Below are 21,486 nucleotides of genomic sequence, written 5' to 3'. Positions count from 1 at the left end.
ACCCAACCGGTTGCGAGAATGTGTCAACTGTGGTCCATTATCTAGACAACAATAATGTAACTCTCGAGAGACTGCTGGTAATGGCCAGTCTGAAGCACTGTGATGTGTTAAGTCTGACAAACCTGGTCCTTTCTGAGCTGAGAAAAGCAGGCCTAACTGCAGAAAAGATCCTCAGCCAATGTTACGATGGTGTGAGTGTGATGTTGGGGAAAAGAGGGGGTGTACAGAAAATATTACAGGAGAAAGTTGAACGAGAAGTCCTGTATGTACATTGTTTCAACCACAAATTACATCTAGTGGTTATTCATGCCATGTCATCTGAGAATGAACTACAAGCCTTTTTTCAATGAGAGTGACATGCTTACCAGTTTCTGAAAAAGCCAACTGTGGCCGCAGTGCACACGGGACAATGTCTGAAAAGGCTACTGGGCCAAAAGTAGACCAGTCACCTGGCTACTGTATCAGTCATCGTTAACACTTATGATGCTGTTGTGCAGTTCCTTGCAGAGATTGACAGCAGTGGCCTTCATACGCAACTAAGAATAGAGGCAGCAGGGATCCTAAAAGCAGTTCAAGACCCCCACTTCAGGTTTGCTGCAGTCCACAAAATCATGGGTCAAAACCTTGACCCTCCCAACAAAGTGTTACAGGATGAAAAAACAGACCTCTAGACTGGATGAAGGTTGTGAAAAGCGTTCTGGATTGTGTGGAGAAGCTCAGGAGTGACTTGACCCATTAGAAATAGCAGCTCCTCCGCCAAATGAGAGAATGTGCCAAGTCCCTACACACCTGAAACTGTATTTGATGGAGAGCACTGTAGACCAGCAGGACAGAGTGCAAGCGGCTCTTCTTCAGGACACTGAACAATGTCATTAGGGAGATGAATAGAAGATTTAGTGAATGGAACAGCCAGCTGGTTGAGGCGGTGTGCCCTTCACCCAGACAGTCCTCACTTTTTGGATGTGCAGAAGGTGAAACCACTGCTGGAGCTCACCAACACAGCTTTGGCGGAATCCAGTGTTTCTATAGCTTGCCACTTTTTACAGTCTGAAATGGCCCTCTCTCCTGAGGATAAGTGGACCCCTGCTGCCATCCTGCAGTGCGACTCTGGGCCTTTCACCACCCATTGTAGTAATAGACAGAAGATAGAACAGATAGAAATGACAGGGAAGTGAAGGGACGGTCAACAAAATAGAGACAGAGAGAGTGAGAGAGAGAGAGCGAGAGAGAGAGATCGCGCTGCAAGCTGCAAACAGCTGTTTCTATGCACCTCCCCCTGCTGATTTTGACAGAGAATTGTTCATAAAGTCAAAAATATTTAGTGCTCTGCTAGTGCGATGTTCTTATGTGAGTGCTCTGATGAATAAGTGTATTCTCTGATTTAGAAACAGTAGTCTTATGTTGTTATTTAGCCTTTCTCAGGCTATTACATGGTTAAATCAATGAATTTTATTTTATTGAGTTTTATTTTATGAAAATTTTTTAACAGCCTCCCCAGTCACTTCATCCAGGTGCTGAGCCTGGTATTCATGCAGAATATGAAGCAAATTTTTTTTACTGGGGCAAATTTGACCCCTGAACTATTTTTGCAGTCCGTGTTTATTCACCCCAAACATGAGCTGTAGCTCACTAGCTAAGTACCCACTGACCAGTGTGTGGGTGTGTGTGTTTGTACACCCACTGATCTCAGAACTCACCAGGAATTCCAATTTTTTTATGTTATTTTCGTCCAGTCTCTCTTCTTTTTTTCTCTTACCTTCATATGTGGACACATAAAGCCTTGGGATAGGCATGAATTTTTTTGTCTTCACTTCACAATTTGCGCTGTTCCAGGGAATTACACCTTTACATTGACTTTATATGCAATCACGCCATCTCTAAAATTTACTTTGCATTCTTTAATAATAAGGAAAGTTACACCAGCTTGAAGCTTGAGGGGAAGCTAATAATATTGTTGCTAGCTTGTTGAACTGAACTTTACAGAAAAGTTTGAACTGGTGAAGAATGGAAGACCAACACTTGACACATCAGAATTCAGCTAACTACCTGCAAATGCTTGAGGTATACCAGCTGTAGTTGGATTGTTGATTCATGTAATTGTACTTTATAAGACTGTTAATGTGCTGTGTTCATTATTGGCTGCTTGCTTTTATCAAAGACTGGATGATACCCTACATGTCTTATGTTATCGTGTCCATGGATGTGTTGATTTGATTGTATAAATAAAACGAATTGTCAGTCATCAAATTGCTTTTTGCACTGTTGGCTGTGCTTTTGCTTGGGGTGTGAGGGTGGATAGAGGGTTTAATGGTCACAGTGCATCACTGTATGTGGCTGCAGATACTAAAGGAAAGTGCAGAGAACCTGGTTAGTACTGCTTTTGTATTGGTGTCAGTGGGGAGTTTTAGTGTGGCATTGTCTAAAAGCCAGTGGCATTTCCACCTCTGCAAGAGAAGACAGTCAGCGAAACAGTGTGTTTGATGGACGTACCTCTTCAGGAAGGCTAACGACCAAGCCATTCTCCGCCTGGCCCACCAGAGCCTGGAGGAAATACTCGCTGCAGGCGGCCAGCACGGCCCGGTGCCCGCGGAACTCCTTGCCCTCCACTAGGACAGTCACATCGCACAGGATATCCTGCTTCCGCTGGTCGTTGAGGCAGAGGAGGATATTGGTACAATGAACCGTCGACTCATACACATACATGGGGGCTTCAGGCTTCTCATCCACGGACATTCCGCTCACGCCCTGGAAATAGAAGCACAACAGAGGGGGGTCAGCTTACAGCCGAGCCCAGCAAGCACATACCGCAGGGCTGACATCAGCCCCGGCGTCCTGCTGCAGCCAGCCCCATGATTCAACACATACAAGCTTGACTGACTGCTCTCTGCTTCACGTGCTCACCCTCCCTTTAACATTTAAAACTCAGCATAATGTTGTTGTGCACGCCCTTGCTCAGCGTGGACACATCAAAAACACCCATACACACAAATCACCAGAGCACAGAGTTTGAAAGTAGTACCCATACTGCCTCTTCCCAACACACATTCAAATCACATGCACAAACAAACCCAAGTAATTACATCACCAAATAAAAACACAGAATAAAAACACGTTTTATTGAAATGCCAATTCCAGTCAGATTAAAGGAAGACAAGTGAGTCCTGAGTAAAGTGTGCTGTACTTTCTGCTCCAGACGTCCACATGTGTTTGTAATCTAAGGAGGACTCACTGTAAAGGTATGCTGAGCAGCTTGGACACACTCAAGAGAACATCAGCTGAAGGAGGGGACAGTATAAGTACAAGAGCAGCTTCCTCACCATATATAAGCACCATAATGACAGTAGTGGTTCATTTTCAGGCATGAAAATTAGAGAAATACTGCATAATATTTACACAAACCAGCTTTGAAAGAAAAATAGAAAAACTGGCTTTTTAAAAACTTTATCAGGCCAACTTTACGATATATGCACAGTCTCAAAATATGCTCTGATTTAACTGAGCCAGATTAGCATGTTAGGGGGCCCTGGACAAAAAATGAGCTGTGGGCCCTTGATGAGTCCTCCAATTCATTTACCCAGAAACATGGCAGGAGATCCAAATGGTCAAAAATATTAAAGGTATGAAAAACAGATTTTGAAACAAGACAGAGCCACAGATTAGGTACTAAGGCAGGACCTACCTTAAGACCCTTGCCATTTCACATTTTACTCTGCTTAAGTGATGCATATTACTAAACAAACTTGTAATTATCACAAACCTATTGATACACAGACAAGCAAGTGGGCAACTGCTCGCACCCTCAGGGTCCCCAGTTGTCTGCTGAGCCTAGGTAGTAATTAGCGGAAACTATAAGATAAGAAGTTTTGGAAAAAGGCGAGATACTGTTGTCTCTGAGCATTGCATTTAAATGATCAGGTGTGTATAAATGAATAATATCAAATCAAAAAGCGTTATGATGTCCTTTGGCTCCAGCTTCGTGTCCTGGCTGGAGTAAGTCAGTATGAGTCCACACTTCCATCAAAACACAAACCCCAAGAAGCTCAGCTCTGGGAACATAACAGCACGTGGCCCTGATTTTTCTGCCAAACGTTCCATTCCGCTCACCCTGTGATGACAGACACAGAGAGATCTTCCCTCAGAGAACCCACCAGACACACACACACATACACACACAACTTGCTCAAAGAGCCTTTATATTAGAAGATACTCTGTGCCAAGATGCCTGTCTGCTATATGTGGGTTTGTGGTTGAAAGTTTAAAATGAATGCTACTACTCTCTGTCATCAAGTGGCACAATGGCACACTGATTAATTCTATCCAGTTGACAACATTAAACTCGCTGTTCTATAGGTGTGAAGGAGTGAAGGCACCCTCAATAAGAATAGAATTCTGAACTTGAGTTAATGTGTGCTATTTCACTGAATAAAATTACATTTTCTGTCAAAACTAATGCCTTGACATGAGGTGACTTTGTCCTTTTGTCCTAGTTTTACACAGTGCTCCAAATTAGATTTCCCCGGGAAAGTTCCTATCAGTGTTTTTTTGACTACCAAGCTATCAGAGAAATTCAGAGGTCTAGAAAATGTGATTACATAGAAAAAAATGTCCTCATTCTGAATGAAATTGTTCTAATTCAGTTTCTCCTTGTTATAACTGGACAGAAAATAATCTGCAGTGCTGAATGTTTACATGTCATATAACCTTGCATAACATATAAATGACAGCTAATGGGTCATAGCGGATTTTTTGTGTAGATAAAGGGTAAAAACATTACACCTTATCATCCTATTGACCAAATCACAAAGTTAAGCAAAGGAAGTTCTCAGTGACTCATACTTTTCAGTGTGAAAAATGCTTAGCAAGAGGAGAAGTGTTACTGAAAATGAGGAATCACAGCTAACATCCGTTAGACTCGAAAATTCAACACATTGATAACTGCCACCACATGGATGCCTTACTATAGCAGAGCCATTTTTGTCTGATGATTTCCCCATAATCCAGGATTCTCAGAACCAGAGCATCTTATATCCTAACACACTCAAAGCTTCAAGAAAGGCGGTGTGTGTGAGTGTCACTACAAGTCCACAATGTGGAAATGGAGACTGATAGGCATCTTCACCTTGGAACTGGTACTAGCCCCCATCTTGTGAAAATAGAAACCGATCGCCATGTAAATGGAAAGGGACGGGGAAATGCAGTGAAGGAGAGCTCTCAATACTGAGTCAGGCAATCAATCTGCTAGACAGTTGCCAAAATATATACAAGTGCTGAATGGAATCATTAGATACTGGCATCTGTTTGTTTTCCATGTGCCACATTGCAATCATGCGCTATACACCAATCCAGCTTTTTCAAAAACCTGCAGTGTTTGGCATTAACATTGTGTAACTGCTGTTGTTTTTGTTCTTCATCAGGATATAGAGAAGTTATAGTACAGAAGGTAAGTATGAGACTAGTAAACACCACCTGTTTAAAGATGGTTCCCCTGAAACAAATGCAACACTCAGATAAATGGTAGAGAGCTTGTAAATGACCAGAGGGACATCTCTGACTTCACTCAAATGGGCCAGTATGTGTGGAAAAAGTATAGAAAATCAGAAAGTAACTGGTAGGTGCATTTAAATTACAATCTCTTATCCATAGAATGAATTGTGAAAGGTTTAAATATGGAGTAAAAAGGCTCAATATACTGTAAATACTGAGTGATCACCAGGAGAACACTTAATGTTGAACAATGTTGGAAAGATCTGTCAGCTCTGACCGTCTCTTCTTTGTAGTAAATTCACATACTTCACATTAGCTTTAATATAATAATTATAAATTCTATTCAAAATTAATTTTACAGTTATTATCCAGACTGAATTTAGAACACAACTAAACTGTAAAAAAGGCATTTCTTGATTGTAGCAACTTACAAACTACTGCAGCTGCACATGTTTCATTCTTGTGTCATGATTATAATGTGCTGACTGCAAAATATTAGGACTGAGCTTTTAGAATTTATGTATTATCTAATTGTCCTTTACTGATTGCACAAAGGCCATCAATGAATTTAAAACCATTTTCTCAACAGGTGGAAGCCAAATATGGTAAGTGAAAACCCCCAAATGTCATGTCTATCTATGGTATATATAATAACCAGATATGGTGGTGTAGATGAACTATATAAATGACTCACCTACTGTATGACCTACTTTTGAACTCAAGATTATGAGGAAACTGATTCTGGGTGACAGTTTATAGCATTTCCAGATCGACAGATCAAAAAGAAAAGACCTATCACAGGTGTATCACACTTTTGTCCAATCAGGGGCCAGATGCATAAACTTAGTTTAAGACTAGTCTTGGCTTTAGACTGGTCTTAGATTGTCAGGTTAGACTAGTCTAATTAAGCCTGTCTGTTGCATAAATATTAAGACTGACTTAATTTGAGGTAGGAAAGTTAGCCACCTCTCCCCCTGGCTAATCCTGAGGTTGTCAGTTGTTTTTTTCCGCTTTTTGGGGGGGTGGGTTCCATTGAATTGATTGAAGTTACACCCATGATGCATTGCGAGACTGGCTATCTAATTAAGTCTTACATTAGTCACCCATAGGGAAGCTTTATGCAACAGGTAAATTAAAGTGTCTAAAGTTATATTTAAGTCAAAGACTCTATTTTTATGCAACTGGCCCCAGGTGCCAGAAGGGATAATGTTGATGTTTCAGCATATCTACTGTCCAGCCTTGAAATGACATCTGTTGCAGGCAAATGTGTACTGAACCTAGACCACAATAAGGGACGTGAAAATTATGGGCTGGTTTTGTGAGGCTACACTGACTTAATCTGAGGTAGGAAAGTTAGGCATCTCTCCACCTGGCTAAGCCTGAGGTCATCAGTTGTTTTTTTCAGCAATTACATTACAGTCCTTTCACATCAGGTCATTAGTAGATTCAGCTCTTTACCTGTCACATAGTTGTAGTAAAGATTTCACTGGATCAGTCTATTGCTACAACAAACAGTCTGGTGTGGGGGCTGTTTTGGAACATCTACGTCAGTCCAGACTTCTCCTGTGGTTCTGGCTCGTCCAACTGTTGTATAGTTTGCTTATTTCCACCAAACATTTCTCAGTTGGCTTCCGAGGATAATGACCTGTCTTCCAAGAATAATGTTTCCAGATGCGGTTGCGAGGTTCAGAGCAATCCAAACATGCTATTTCTACCCTGGAATGCGCATTCGCTTCACTTGTACTTCAGATGGTTTGTTGCAGTGGGAGGAAAATGCAAGGATGACACAAACACAACACACACACACACAAACAAGTGCAAACATATTCATACACACACATGTACACGCAGACACATACCCAGACACACACACACCACAAAATAGCAGGTTGTGGCAGAATTCTGATTAGAACTGCTGATGGATGCAAAAGATTTCTTTTTTCTTTCTTTCTTTCTTTTTTTTTAAAATTTTTTTTTTAACTTCTGACTAGGGTCAGTTGTTGACGGCAGCTCTTTCTGTCCCACTAATACTGATGCCGCTAACCTTCTCCTTGAGTTGCTAACATTCTTGTGTAGATCAAAAGTGCAGTGTGATGGTGATGAATATGCTCCAGCGGTGGTCAGAGCAGGGTTTACCACTGGCTGCTCCTGGAGTGAGCCTGCTGATCTGTGGCTTAGTCTGATGAAGACTAATGTGGCTGCAGACCTGTTAGCTCTGCCCTCCACATTACTGCAATTATGCTCATAAGGCTACTGTGTGCCACTTAAAGTGTGTGCACGGCAGTCCACACGCTGCTGTATTGTACAGAAGGTGTATTAAAAGTATGTTCACCTGTCACTGCACTATCACAACCTTCATGTGTGAATGGAAGGTAGATATTGACTGTACCTGCTGTTGCCTAACCATTGTCCTTAGTAAGACTGATTGCTTACTAACACCACTATAGCACTGCTACTGGAGGGTGTTACAGTGCAGTCACACCTACAGTTTGATTCTTTCTCTTTTGCTTTTTCATATCGACGTAAGATTTATTCAATCTACTGCTGTGCAAAACTGTCCAAATTTAGTCTTACATAAAGGGATAGATCATCATTTTGGTAAATATGTTTACGCGCTTTCTTTCTGAGAGAGATGAGAAGATCAATATTAGTCTCATGTCTGTGTGTTCGGTACGGAGCTAGTCAGGGCAAAGTTAGCCTAGCATAGCTAAAAGACTAGAAGCAGGGGGAAACTGCTAGATTGTCTCCGTTCAAAGTTAAACAACACACCTACCAACATCTCTAAAGCTGACTAATTAACACACTTTATGTTGTTTGTTTCACCTGTACACAAACCAAAACATAAAAACGACAGTTTGTGGTTTAAGGGGGCAATTATCAGGGAATTATTGTTCTTGCTAAGCTAGGCTAACTGCCTCCTGACTCTGTACTTAACACAAATTGATCCATCTGAGAAAGAAGGCCTATATTGCATTTCCCAAAATATTGATCTAAACAGTGAAAAATGCCCTTCATAATTTCTCAAAGTGAAGAGAAATGTTTTCTCTGACTAACAGTAGAACACCCAAAGGTAATCAATTCATAAATTCATTTGAATTAAAAAGATCAACTGATACTTTCAAGCACTATATATATATATTTTTGCTTGATAATGATTTACACCATGAATTGATCTGAATCTGAATTCTTGTCAATCAGTGCTATGTTACAAGTAACCACTTCAAGCTGCAAGGAGAAGTTGCGCTCACGGAAAGCATTTCACAGATACATGGATGACTTCCTAAGATAACTCAGAGTGTAGCAGTAGCAGCAGAAATGTAAATGTTTCTACAGTCTTATACTGTCGCATTGTTTCATCTGCAACACATATCACAAATTGTGAACAATGCTTTCCTTTTTTTTTGTTGGTTATCAGCAGGTCACAGGTGTCACTGATAATTACCGTGGAAACAGCTGAGTTACCCTGCGGGATAGAACAGATAACTCAGAACAGATAACTAGAACTATTCTGTCTTTTCATGTATCAGTTTATTATATGAGAAAAACTAAGACTTGGAGAAACTCTAACCAAACAAACAAAACCAAACAAACAAAAAAAAGAATACATTCTGTATAAACCAGCTGAAGCATTTTGGTGGGAATGCTCCCACAAATGAGCGTTTACAGAAGAAAAAAATAGCTCATCAGTGACTGTAACATGACAAGCAGCAGGATGTTTGAGTCAGTGTTGGCCCGGCTGTATCATATGACGTGGTCTTGGTTCGGGGGGTTTAACTAGGAGGGGTGGGAGGGTGGGGTTGGGTGGTGATGTGTGACAGTGTGTCATAATGTGCTCTGTGATGTGTGTCCTCTCTGCTGGGTCTCAGCAGAATAATGTGCAGGGTGTGTGGAAGGAAGAGGCGGGGCTGGGTCATGGCAGAATGAAATATATAAATGATTGAGGGCAGACTGACTTCAGGGGCTGAACTGAGCCCCCAGCGGCACAGTCATGACTGCTACTATTATACAAAAAAAGCAAACAAAAAAAAAAAAATAACATGCACCATTCAGGGAGCTTACATATCCTCAACACATTCCTCTGACATGCCTCTCTAGACTTCTCTATGTGGATCTACAACACAGAGATCGGCAAAAAAGCATTTTGCTGTAGCTTTTATCATTGTTTGCTTTGCTATTTCTCCGAGAAAAACAATAGAATCAGACTCAAAGTTCACTGTATTTAAGTTGTGAGACGCTATGACTAATCATGTAGTTCCACTGAGTCAGTGGTCAGATGACAGATTCAGAACAGACTCAGTGAACAGTCTCAGGATGTATTTACATTCTCGGACTCATTCATGAACAAGCTTCCATATCAAAGCATGAAGGAGAAGGACACTCATAAGTGAGTAATAAAAGCATCATTCCAGTTTACAACTTGGGTCTTTGTGCTTGACAGTTGGTTCCCCACTAAAGGTCCTCTTACTCCAAAATGAGATACAATAGGCTACATACTTGAAAATGACTTACTTACAAAAATAAGACACAAGTTGTCAACAATCTCCACTCAATTTCCACTTTCTAGCTTGTTCCAGAGCTTTCGACATTTTAACACAGTCCTTATCAGTCTCTCTCAGTTGTTATGGAACTGTAGAGGTTTAAACTTATAGTTATCTTTTATCATCATCTATACATCTACAGTTGCCTACATCTACCTACATCATCTACATCTTCCATGACAATTGAGCAAAACTTGACTCATTGATGAATACTGTGCGATACAGTCGAAAGCGCCACAACATGTGAGTAAGCAGACCTTGCCTGTACATTGTTTTGTCAATGACTTGGGTCTTTCCTCATTTCTATCAGTTACGATGACATTGTTTTCACCAAAGTAACTGGGAACATAGTGACATGGATACAACAAAGTCAAGAAAGAGTTATTTGGAGGTAAAACTGCAAGTGAGCACATTCAACATATTGCTAATAACCCGTCATTACACAAGAAAACTGTGCATGCACAACTATGGTAAGTGCGGTAAATAGGTCAATGTTGGAGCAGGAAGTGGGTCTGTAAACTGTGATGGATGTTTACAACAGACAGTTGGGGTGATAATTCCACTGTTCACCTTTGTTCGTTTGTTGTTTCGATCATGTGACCACTCATTTTTGTTGCCCTGTCGGAAATCTAGGCAATTACAGTACTTACTGATACAATGTTATTATTACTGATTAGACAGATGGCCAAAACTATAAAAATAAGGCCCGAGCTGTAATAAATTGGAATGATCCTTTTATAGAAAGTAGAAAGAAATGCTGCTGTATTACTGGTCAGACAGCATTTTCAGAAGTTTTTCTGGAAAGTCAGAACAAACATTCCTTCTCGCTGTATATTTGCATTCTTTACATCACTAATTGATATCCCACATGTGTGATAATGCTCTTTTCCTCACAGATAAGCGCCTCAAACAGGGAGACAATGGATCAGTGTGGAGCAGAATGAGTTGGTGGAAATAACAGCCATGAGGTCTGACCCACAGTTTACTTACTGTGAGGCAATAATCTGAACATCTCTCAAGTGATTGGAATGACTTTGACTCATGGAACATCTACACATGTGGCATGATTGTGACAAAATAGAAGCGCACCCTGTGGCTCCTTGTAATAAACAAGGTTAGTTTCAACTTCTGCTGCTATGGTCTAATAACATTATCCACTGAGCCAGTGCAGTCAGAGGGAGACAAACATGAACACTGTGTCACTGTGCACAATTAGAGGGGAGGACTCCTGCCAGATGACTGTAATTACACTGAGGATGAACATGGTTTTAATTGGAATTATCAAATTAGGCTACACCAATGAATGGCTTTGGAGCTGTACAAGGTGACAAATGTCAACATGGATGGTGATGACGATGATGGGAGGTAAATGGAAGCTCTAATCCAGAGTGTATATCACCATGTGTAGTTCAAGTGAAAATCTCCTACAGGTCTGCTTTGTGTCCGTGTTTACATGCAGAAGCCTTTTCATGCGTAGTGTTATGTACTGTCTGTGAATAAAACATGCAGAGTATTTTTTTTGGAGGGGTTTCATTTCCTCAAATGAATCTATCTGCTTCCCCATACTCTCTGATTATTTTGGGGCAGTGTTGGTCAGAGTGATGGTCCATCTATTCATCAGTATGTATGAAAGTTTTTAACACTTAAGTCTAAAGCAACATATTGCCATATTGCTATGAAATCTGGTATGGGGAGCGTTGGTCCCCAGAGGGTGACCCCCCCTCATCAAGTCAAGACAACATTTCTTGTTGACCAACACTTCCATCTATGACAAAGGCTAATGTCTGTATTTCTAATCAATTATAAAATTATTTTAAATTACACAAAAAACATCAATATCTAAAAGGCAGCTTGCCACGACCTTTATAGAGCACATTCATGATCCAAAGGGGTTTTAAAGGGGTTCTCCAGTGATGTACTAGCACGCTACCATAAAGTTGGGGGATTTCCCATAATGGGGGAGGGTGGTGGGTATTTGATCAGTTATCATTTAATGGAGTTGCTCCGACTTGTTGTAAAATGTATGACTTTCTTGTAAACACTACATTTCAAATTCATGAGATTTTCATTTTAGAAGGTTTTACACTTAAGTTCATAATTAAGATGGGACCAGAATCTTAAAACATATCCATATCTACACATACAGTGCATCACACATTTAATGCACCATAGGTGGTGTGCTTTAATATTTATCAAAAGGTGGTGCTAATCATACCCAGGGTGGTGCTTCTCTGCAGGACAAACTGCAGAGATCATCAGAAACGTGTTAATGAGCATCATTATGATCATCAAATGGGGATATCAGGCACAGGGCCTGATTAAACAGGGATGTCTCTATTTGGGCTTTTATAGAAAATATTAATGAGCATGGACTCAGACCCGGCTCCTAACTTGCTTCAAATGTCTCCCCAGCTGTTACACCCCCCTCTTTGTTTATTTCATTCATTTATTGCACACTCCAGCTGTTTAAGACTCTGGTCTAAATGTTGTAAGATGGTTAATATACTTGTAATGAATTAAATTATCCAGAAATAATTATTATTGGTCATGTAAAAACTTAATAACTTTAATTCTGATCCAAGGTTTTCACTTTACAAATGATGTTTATTACTGTTATGTTGTAACTTCAGGATGATTACGTGTTGGTCTATGGCGTGACTCAACTCTATGACCCCTGTGGCTTATGAAACCATTGCAAAACCAGTTGCATACCATTAAACATGCACTGTCATCAAAACTAGAAACAAGGCTGTTTTTCTTAGTTCCTGAAAAAATGTGTTTTTCATCTGCATCTGCCACAGACAAAGCATGTTGCTCAGGCTCTATCATACTGTACAACTAGACAACAGTATTATTACAGCAAAAACACTTCCACCTCGCTGCCAGCATTTGGACAACACTGTTAAATCACAAATGAATTATGTTGAGAGGAGAGGTCAGTCAGGGTAAGAGGAAGGAAAACTGACATGTCCCTGCTTTACAACAAGCAAAGTGTGACTTACAAATAACTGAGTCTTAAATTTAAACTTTCTTCACACCTTGAAGAGAGAGTGTGAATATTCATTGAAATGAGAAACATCCTCTGTGTTCAAAATCAAAAGAAGCGATTGTGAAGATTGCGAGATAAGATTAAAGCATTGACAACTTGACAGGAGGAGTTTTTTGGGGCTTTCCACTCTGACCACAGAGAAAGTCTGTTAACATCCATGGCAGAGGCTCCTCTTTCTCCACACTGCTGATAGGGTAAACATCCTTTCAGAAGGTCACTGGGTTGCTGCTATTGATCGTCAGATAATATATGCAAGACAGCCACATCTGAGACATGCTGCTGATGCTCACCAAGCTCTGCTGATTACATACTGAAGAATGTGGAAGCATAACGAGAGTGTTTCTTTGCCATGTTTCATCACACTGACACAGATTAAATAATCTATCATGTGTAATTAATTACAGAACATTCTAAATCATTCATCCTAAAAAAAAAAAAAAGACGAAAAGATAAAGCGAAAGACTAGGTCAATCACACTCGGTGTGTGCAGGATGTGACAGGTAGAGTCATGTTTTTACAATAGATGGCGTTCCAGAAAGTTCAAGGTAAAACCTGACATGGAGGACACAGAGTCATTTCAGGCTATGGCTGGAGTCATTATGCTCAAGTCCATCTACAAATGGATCAAGTGCTTTTCACTCCAGATATAAATCAATACTGTCTCCCTGCGCTTTGATCAGGGCACAGAGCGGAGAGAACACAGCATCAATTCCTGAACAAGAAAGCTCGACCCAGACAAGGTGTTCATGTGCAAGGTTCAGCTGCACTTCAGGAATGTTGTCCTGGTTCTAATTTACATGTCTGACCTGAGGAGGGACCCACTCTATAGTCCCTTCATGTCATGTGATGTCTCAACAACTCTCAGGTCCAGTGTGGTCAGATGATTGGGGTAACCCAGGTTAGGTTGAGCCCCCCCTGGGTGCCGCCAAACTGCGGTCCATCCCACGGTGCTCCCACTGCTGACAGTGATGAATGTGAGCGTCAGACAGCACAGCCCAGAATGCGCTTGGAGCACTGCACAAACCTGCATCTATCTGCAATCGGCCTAATTAACACCAGAGCTACTTCATCTCCCTGCGATGGAAAGGTCCAGGCAGTGACCTCAGCCACATGAATCAATACTCAAACCACTGCTGAGATTTACCTTTTAAAAGAAACAATTAGTGGGGAGCACAAACTGCATCGAAACCATCAAAGACAGCTGGATTACACACTAAGAAACTAATTATCTGTGCAGCCGCCATCTGCATTAAAAATGCACTCAGGCTTATGTCTTTGACATCAGGAAAATATCAAGAGAGAAGGGTGAAAGTGAGAAATCTGTGACTTAAAGAGCTGAATGTCAAAATGGACAGTGAGCATTCATTGCCAGGTGTTTGAGGGCAAGTTTCTTAGGGTGTTCGTAGTTGGTAAACTTGTTGCATTTTCCCCTTGGTTCATTTTTTTTCCACAGAAAAAATTGAAGCAAATCAAAATGCATCACTAAAGGCCATGTGAGAATGTTCACTCCGCTCATTGGTCCTGAGGGAGCTTCCATCTGCCCAAATATCAAAATAGCAACGTACTCGTGTTAGTCCCGGTCGGACCTCGATTCATTCTCCAGCTCGCTGCGAAACAAATGTTGATTTCACTCATCCACATCCGAGCCAGCAAACTTGTAGAGTACGCCTTGTAGTCGGGTCAGACCGAGGTCAGCTCACATTCCCACCACAAACGAACCGCTCAGAATTTGTTTGTGAGCAGACTGAGACCACATCCTCTAAAGGGTCTCTGTGCAGTTGCTTTCTTCCAAACCTGAGTACAACTGCTGTGTTTATATCCGTCCAAACTAAAGGGGGGAAAATGAACCAGAGTCCGATTCAACCGGACCGAATGCAGATTTGAAAACACCCTAAGATTTGTCTTCAAAACTTGGTATCATTGTGGTGTTTTCCAGCTATATCTATCACCGCAACAGCACCCATATCATGCTGACTAATCATTTTTGAAAGACTTTCTCATTTTGGAGAACAAAATCAACAAAGAACAATGACAGGATCTGCGGTTTGCCAAGCACCAATATCCATCTTACATAAGCAAAGATATGCAATCAACAAAATTATTAGCATAGCTGAAATGCAACCTGTTGCATAGGCCCAGAGTTAACTTTTATTTCTCAAAAATCATCTTTGCCTTCTATACAAAGCCAGTGAAATATATTGAAATTAAGCCTTGAAAACAAGCGAGTGTAAGTTTGGCATTACCTCAGAAAGGCATCAACACACATCCAGTCATCTTGTTATTCCAGTCTTTGCTCTGACAACTTTCTAATGTCTCTCACTGTATGTTACCGACAGCATCTGAGCCTATCAGTGTCTGTGGGTGGGTGAGTATGACTGAGCAAGTGAGGTATGTGTGAGTGTGTGCGCGTGTGTGTGTGTGTGTGTGTGTGTGATAGTTGTGTATGTGTTTGTGTGATGGCATGCCAGAGTATTTTTGGGCTCTGCCTGCTTAAATGCAGCTTGCATGAATCATGACTTCCCACATAGTAGGTCAGTGAGTGGGGTGAGTCATATTGCTGTCTTATATGGTAACACGCTGCACATGTGATAGAAACACTGGGTTATCTATAGACCGGCCTCGCTGTTTCAAATGTCTGAAGCTGTGCTGCTCTGCCTCGGCTCTGTCTTGGTCTCGAGATCATATTAGTGCTCATTTTGTCTTTGGTTTGATCTCATTTTTTGATATGTCTGAGAACAAATGTTTGACATTTGTTAATTATCAGTTTAGAAAGTGTGGCTCAACATGACTCAGTTTGGTTTTCATTTGACACAGCTTCAGCCTTAAATGTAAGCACCACAGCCATACATTACTGCACAAGAGTCACCGCAAAACACAAATATATATGAGTACTACCATAGAATCTAGAGAGAATAGCAGATTGATAATTGCATTTCCTACCTCATGCTCGACTTTCGCACTGAGAATGACAAGGTACACCTGCACCTCTTCCTGTGAGATTGGTTGAGTCAACAAGGAAACAAGTTCGGTGTTTGCAGACACCTCAGTTTGCAAGCAGAGAAAATCACCTCACGATGGAAGTGAAACACCCCCCAAAACCATCATTGCCAAGAGCGAAAGTGGCCTTTGAGGGACTGGATTAGGGTATGTGGAGTATTTTCCAGCAGCAGCTCCACCACCACAGCCAGAGAAGGAGCAGATCTTGTGCTAATTAGGCCAGTGATTGGCAGGCCAAGGGGCTGCTTGGATGAGTGTGCCCAAGACTGGATTATGTGTTGCATTATTAATGGGGCCCGGTGGAAGCGGATGGAAGAGTTGGGGGGTGGGGGGTAGGGGAGGGGTTGTCTTTATTTGAGGCATGCATGAAGTTGACAAAAATTCAACTGTCAGTTTTGACAAAAAAGCTCACGCTCAGAGCACTCATGGAAAAAAGGCAAGTGGAAAGTCTCCCCACAGGAAAGAGTTGACACAGAGGCATCGCCCACGTAAAAACCTTCAAAAGCCACGTCTGTACGCATGTAAGTGTGTGTGGGTGTGTGTGCAAAGCCAAGAGCGCGTGTGTGCGCGTGTGATCGTGTGTATATATGTGTGTGTGTGGGTTGGAGGGTACAAGTCTGTTGATATGGCAAAGAAAAGCAGTTTTTCACAATCTGCTGTTGCGTTAAAACCCGAGCAATGGTATAAATATCCAGCTGAGATCAAAGGACACAGCAAAGCCAGGCTGTGAGGAAGATGAAAGACAACATCTACTGATGTGACTGATCGGAATACACCCTCGACGAGCACAAAGATACATCCAACATGTCTGAAAATTCAGGGCTTGAGCTGGACGCCACGCTGATGCTTTTTCACATCAGATTCTTTCTTGTTTATTTGTTTGCATGTTGTTCTCACGTCTTGTTCTACAGTTCTAAATGTTGTGAAAGACCACACGCAAGACCAAGAGGCTATGTGAATTCATACCTTCCAAACTGTCTTTCAAGCATTAAAAAACAAGCTTGTTCGACAACGCACTTGACAGGTTTTGTTGTTTTCTTCCTCCACAAAGTCAAGAAAGACCACTTGACACACAGCTCTCATTCATACTGGACCGTGACAACAGTGTTGCCTCTTCTGACTACATAAAGATCAGTTGGGGGAACGTGTGACACTCAATGGATGAGGCTCTCCAAAGCATCTTTGTTTTACTAGGTAAAGGTCTCACTCAGATCAAAATCTCTTTATCAGAAACGATCTGGCCAAGAAGTCAGCAGAAAACCAGTCACAACAAGAACTGCAAGACGGTCCTGCACTGCACAAAAGCACATAAGCAATTACAGTGAGATCCAAGTGCTCTGACTTTGTTCCACTCGCTATAAATTGCATATAATATGCATTTTCCATACTAATTTGGGGGAAGTGACTTGTAAACCATCATGAGGATGCAGGTGATGCTGCTTGGTTCATTAAGTGTGCTTCTTATGTTTTGATGATGATGAAGATGAAGATGGTGTGTCCTTTAACAAAGTGTCCGCCTGCTTCAGTGACAGAACAGTGTATTACAGTTGTTGAAATTTCAGATAGAATTGAAGCTGAAAAAAGCTGATCTGTCGTTACACAAGAATACTTATATTTTGAAATGAATCTTAACTCCTCCCGTGCATGCAAATAAATCTGTGATCTTACGAGTAACTGTTCTGTGTGTTAACATAGTGATCTTCCACAGTCTGAAGAATCTAACTATCTTGCTGGCTTCCACCTCACAGGCTTGCCTTCTCTAAGTAATCAGACAAAAAAAACTATTAGAATTCTTCACAGATTCACTCGGTTCTGACCCAGGACCTGATTCGGACTGGGTTCAAATTCTACTCAATCTAATCAGGTCGAGTCTGGTCTCCTTTTACTGCCATTGGTCTTGGGTGTGTATGTCAATGGACCCAAGTGTATGTGATATCAGTTCTGATCATGTGGCACGTCACAATCACAGCAGGAGAAAACAGTGCTTTTTTTGAATGAGAGGAAGATGTGAACTGTGAGGGGAACGGATGTGAGGAACAAGTACAAGGAAAAGGAGAACAAGGAGGTAAAACCAGCTGGAATATCAGCTGTTTGTTCCTGTTTTATGACAATGTTAAGAAAAAAGTTCTGACATAGGAACCAAAGACAAACTTATTTTAAGAAAATCAGTCATCTAAAAGACTTAAATTAAGTTAAATTAATTTTGGAATTTGATATTACATATATTACATGTATTATTAATGTATATTAAATAAAATAAAGCAGAAATAGTTTAGAACATTGTCTTTTTGTCTGTCTATCACCCAGTTGGCTACAGAAGGTTTTATTGTTGGTAGCTACAGCAGGTTGCTATGACTTTAAATTCATTCTTAGGGCATTATTATTATAATATTACTGCTCAACTGATCAAATTAATTGATAGCACATCAGGCTGCTGCTGGTGTTTGTGTTCTCTCTCTGTTTGGGTCGACCGCAATTTGGATCAAGTCTGTTATCTTTGGGTCTACTTGGGTCGGGTCTGGCTGTGCTCGGGTCCGCCTCGGGTCAGCTTTTTAAAAAAAAAAAAAAATTTATGCATGCCGGGTTCGGGTAGGTTTTCCACGGGTCCCTTTCAGATCAGGTCCAACATTTTGGACCCATGAAGACCTCTGACCTGTACGTCATTCAGGCAGTACATGTCCAGGAATCTGCTGAACAGCCGTCGCTGTCAGTTTACTGTGGCTGCAGCGATGCCAGTGTGAAGGGCGAGGACGAGGAGGAGGAGGAGGAGGGGAGGCTGCAACATGTTCACATGTTTCAGCACTTGAAGCTGAGCTTTAAGCTCACTCACATTACACAGCCAGAGAATGGCCATACCAGGTTAGACGACCCTCTGGGGGAAGGGGACTGGACTGTGTGAGTAGTTGGTGTACGACAGAGATTCAATGACCATTTCAGCCAGGAGTGCCGACACATGCATCTTGCAACATCATGTCTTTAAATAACAAGAGCTCTGACAGTAACAAGGTCAAGCTTGTAGTACAACACAAGGCACAATTTGTCTCCTAAAAACTACGTTCAGATACAACAAATCTGCATCAGTACATATGTTTTTCAGGAGTAATGCTGCTTAGAACCAAGTGTAGTCTAAACCTACCAAATCAATGGATGGAGGGCATTAAGTCTGGTCTCTGGTGTTAAAGTCCTGCACTTTGTACACACCACCGTCCACTCTGACCAAAAATGTTCTGCAATATAAGAATATCACATTTCCTGAATTGGAAATAAAAAAAGAAGAAACATGGCAGGAATTATGATTTCTCCCAAATGCACTGGATGCACGGTGTTGAATCACTGAAATGTGTCCGTAATATCTTTGCAATGTCAAAATACCCCATAATACTCTCATATGATCCATCATGATATCTTTGCAATTTAATAAAAAACTCTATAAACCCTGAATTGTCCAAATATTTGCAACAAGCTCATCTTTGAGAGAGCAGAACAGTTCCAAAATGAAACATCAATTAGATAGTGCCATGTAATGTATTTATCAAGAATGTATTGTGATTTATATCAGCATCATTGACTGTAGTGCACAAAACCACTGACGCAACTTCTACTTGTCTCTCTTTGTAATCTCTCTATGGTCTGAAAGTATATTTCTCTCACTCTTCATACACACAGCATGTATTTGTGGTTTATTTAACCACCGTTCTCATTTCACAGCATTAGCTGAAGCCCGACTGTCTGAATCAAGAGCAAGAGTTTGCAGGTTTCATAGCAAGCATCACTACTCAGCTGATTTCAGTGATTTGTGCTTCCAAAGCTACTGTCAGCCTGACATGACTTAGAACCGCAAAATAGCTTCACAAAAGGAGTCACAAATCTAGCCATGTGATGATTAATGATGTGCTACGTAAGTGAAACACTATGGGCTGTAAGCTCTCTAAACAGACACAACTCACATAACATGCATGTCACCTTATCTACTGTAAGGCATCAGAGTAGAGAATGTATCATAGGTCAGTCAGAGCTGTCAAACTACGCCAACACAAGAACTGACTGCTTCGAATCAAGTGCGAGGGCACAGAATGAAAGGTTATGGTTTCAAGTGTGCGCAGAGGTGACACAGAGTGCGGTTTAGTGGCTTTTGGGGCAGCAGTCTTGATGACTCAACCTGAGAAGAGAAAGCAATGCTTATTGATTGGACCACTTAGCACGCCTGAGCATCACAAGTCACAGTGGAAATATTCACAGGGAGGATGAACTGTATCAACAGTGAAAAGTGTGTCAAATGTTTCAGGCATTGTTCGGTTCTGATCACTGGATTAGACTGGGTCGTAAATACATTTCCAAATGTATTTATATTCCGAGGCTGTCTGTGTCAGTCTGGTAGTGACAGAGCATCTCTGATCATCTTTGTGTTTTTACTTCCACAACATGTAACATTTGTTTCTGTCTGGCAGGGAAAAAAAAGCTCACAGTCATAAAGCCCTCGCTAAGTAATGACTGTTCATATCCAACCTATGATTTATTTACACATGGGTGGGCCAGCTGTGTCATGCAGCCATTAGAGCAATCTGTTCAGCACAGTGTTGCAATCTGACTCTGAATGTTTGTTTTCACACAACGATAATAGAAAGTCTGAGTAAAGACAACCTGACTGCTGCATCTGTACACACGCAAACACAGAAACATCAGTGACACGATCTGTGCACTTCCAAGAATGTGAAACTATTTCATATTTCAAGGTGCACGTTATGAACTAACTGATAATTAATGATTCATCAGTGAGTAGTTCCTGAGTAAGTCTGAATCATGGATCACTTATTAGCTTTTCCTCATTAACTCTAAATCATCTCCTGAGCAGCACAAAACTACACATTCATTTCTACTTACTTTAATATTAGTTAAAACATTTTTGCCCCTTCAAGCCATCATATTGAGTAATACGTCACCTCAAATTAAAGTAATGCATCATCATTAATGCCTTTGTGACAAACCACAGATGGCAGAAGTGGTACAATGCATTCCTTTAACTGAGGGAAAACAAATATATTAACCAATTACAAATAAAAAGTGCAGTTATTTGTTTTGTGCTGCTTAAACATCTGATTCAGAGTTGCAGACCGGGTTTGAACTGAGACTCCAATAGGAAAATGTGAAAAATGTGTGTGCATAAATATCACACAGGAAGTCCAAGAGACCGTTATCTGACTGCAGTTATGACTCAGATAATCCACCAGCTCACTAGTTGAAATTTTGGAGGAAAAAACACAGCTCCAAAAGTTTTTTTTTCCATTGCACGAAATCATGTCTTTGGTGTGCAAGAAGCAAGAGAAACCCCAGCTTTTAACCACTTGTTTGGTTTTATCAAATGTCTAGCGTATGAATCCAGAAATAGTTTTATCAGTAATGACTTGTTAAGAATGTGGT

General features: G+C 41.0%; 1 protein-coding gene across 2 annotated transcripts in view; it reads right to left on the bottom strand.

Moving 5' to 3' along the window:
• The window catches only part of bach2b (BTB and CNC homology 1, basic leucine zipper transcription factor 2b), a 105,702-nt gene that overhangs the window by 31,291 nt on the left and 52,925 nt on the right, over nucleotides 1–21,486 (bottom strand). For both annotated transcript variants that reach the window (XM_042391107.1, XM_042391108.1), the window contains exon 3: nucleotides 2,491–2,745. In XM_042391107.1, the coding sequence (XP_042247041.1) occupies nucleotides 2,491–2,745 (255 nt within the window). The remainder of the gene's footprint in view (nucleotides 1–2,490; nucleotides 2,746–21,486) is intronic.

The sequence above is a fragment of the Thunnus maccoyii genome, chromosome 17 (genome assembly GCF_910596095.1).
Source record: "Thunnus maccoyii chromosome 17, fThuMac1.1, whole genome shotgun sequence".
Taxonomy (NCBI): Eukaryota; Metazoa; Chordata; class Actinopteri; order Scombriformes; family Scombridae; genus Thunnus; species Thunnus maccoyii.
The sequence above is the reverse complement of the archived record's forward strand: the minus strand, read 5'-3'. Positions and strand labels throughout refer to the sequence as shown.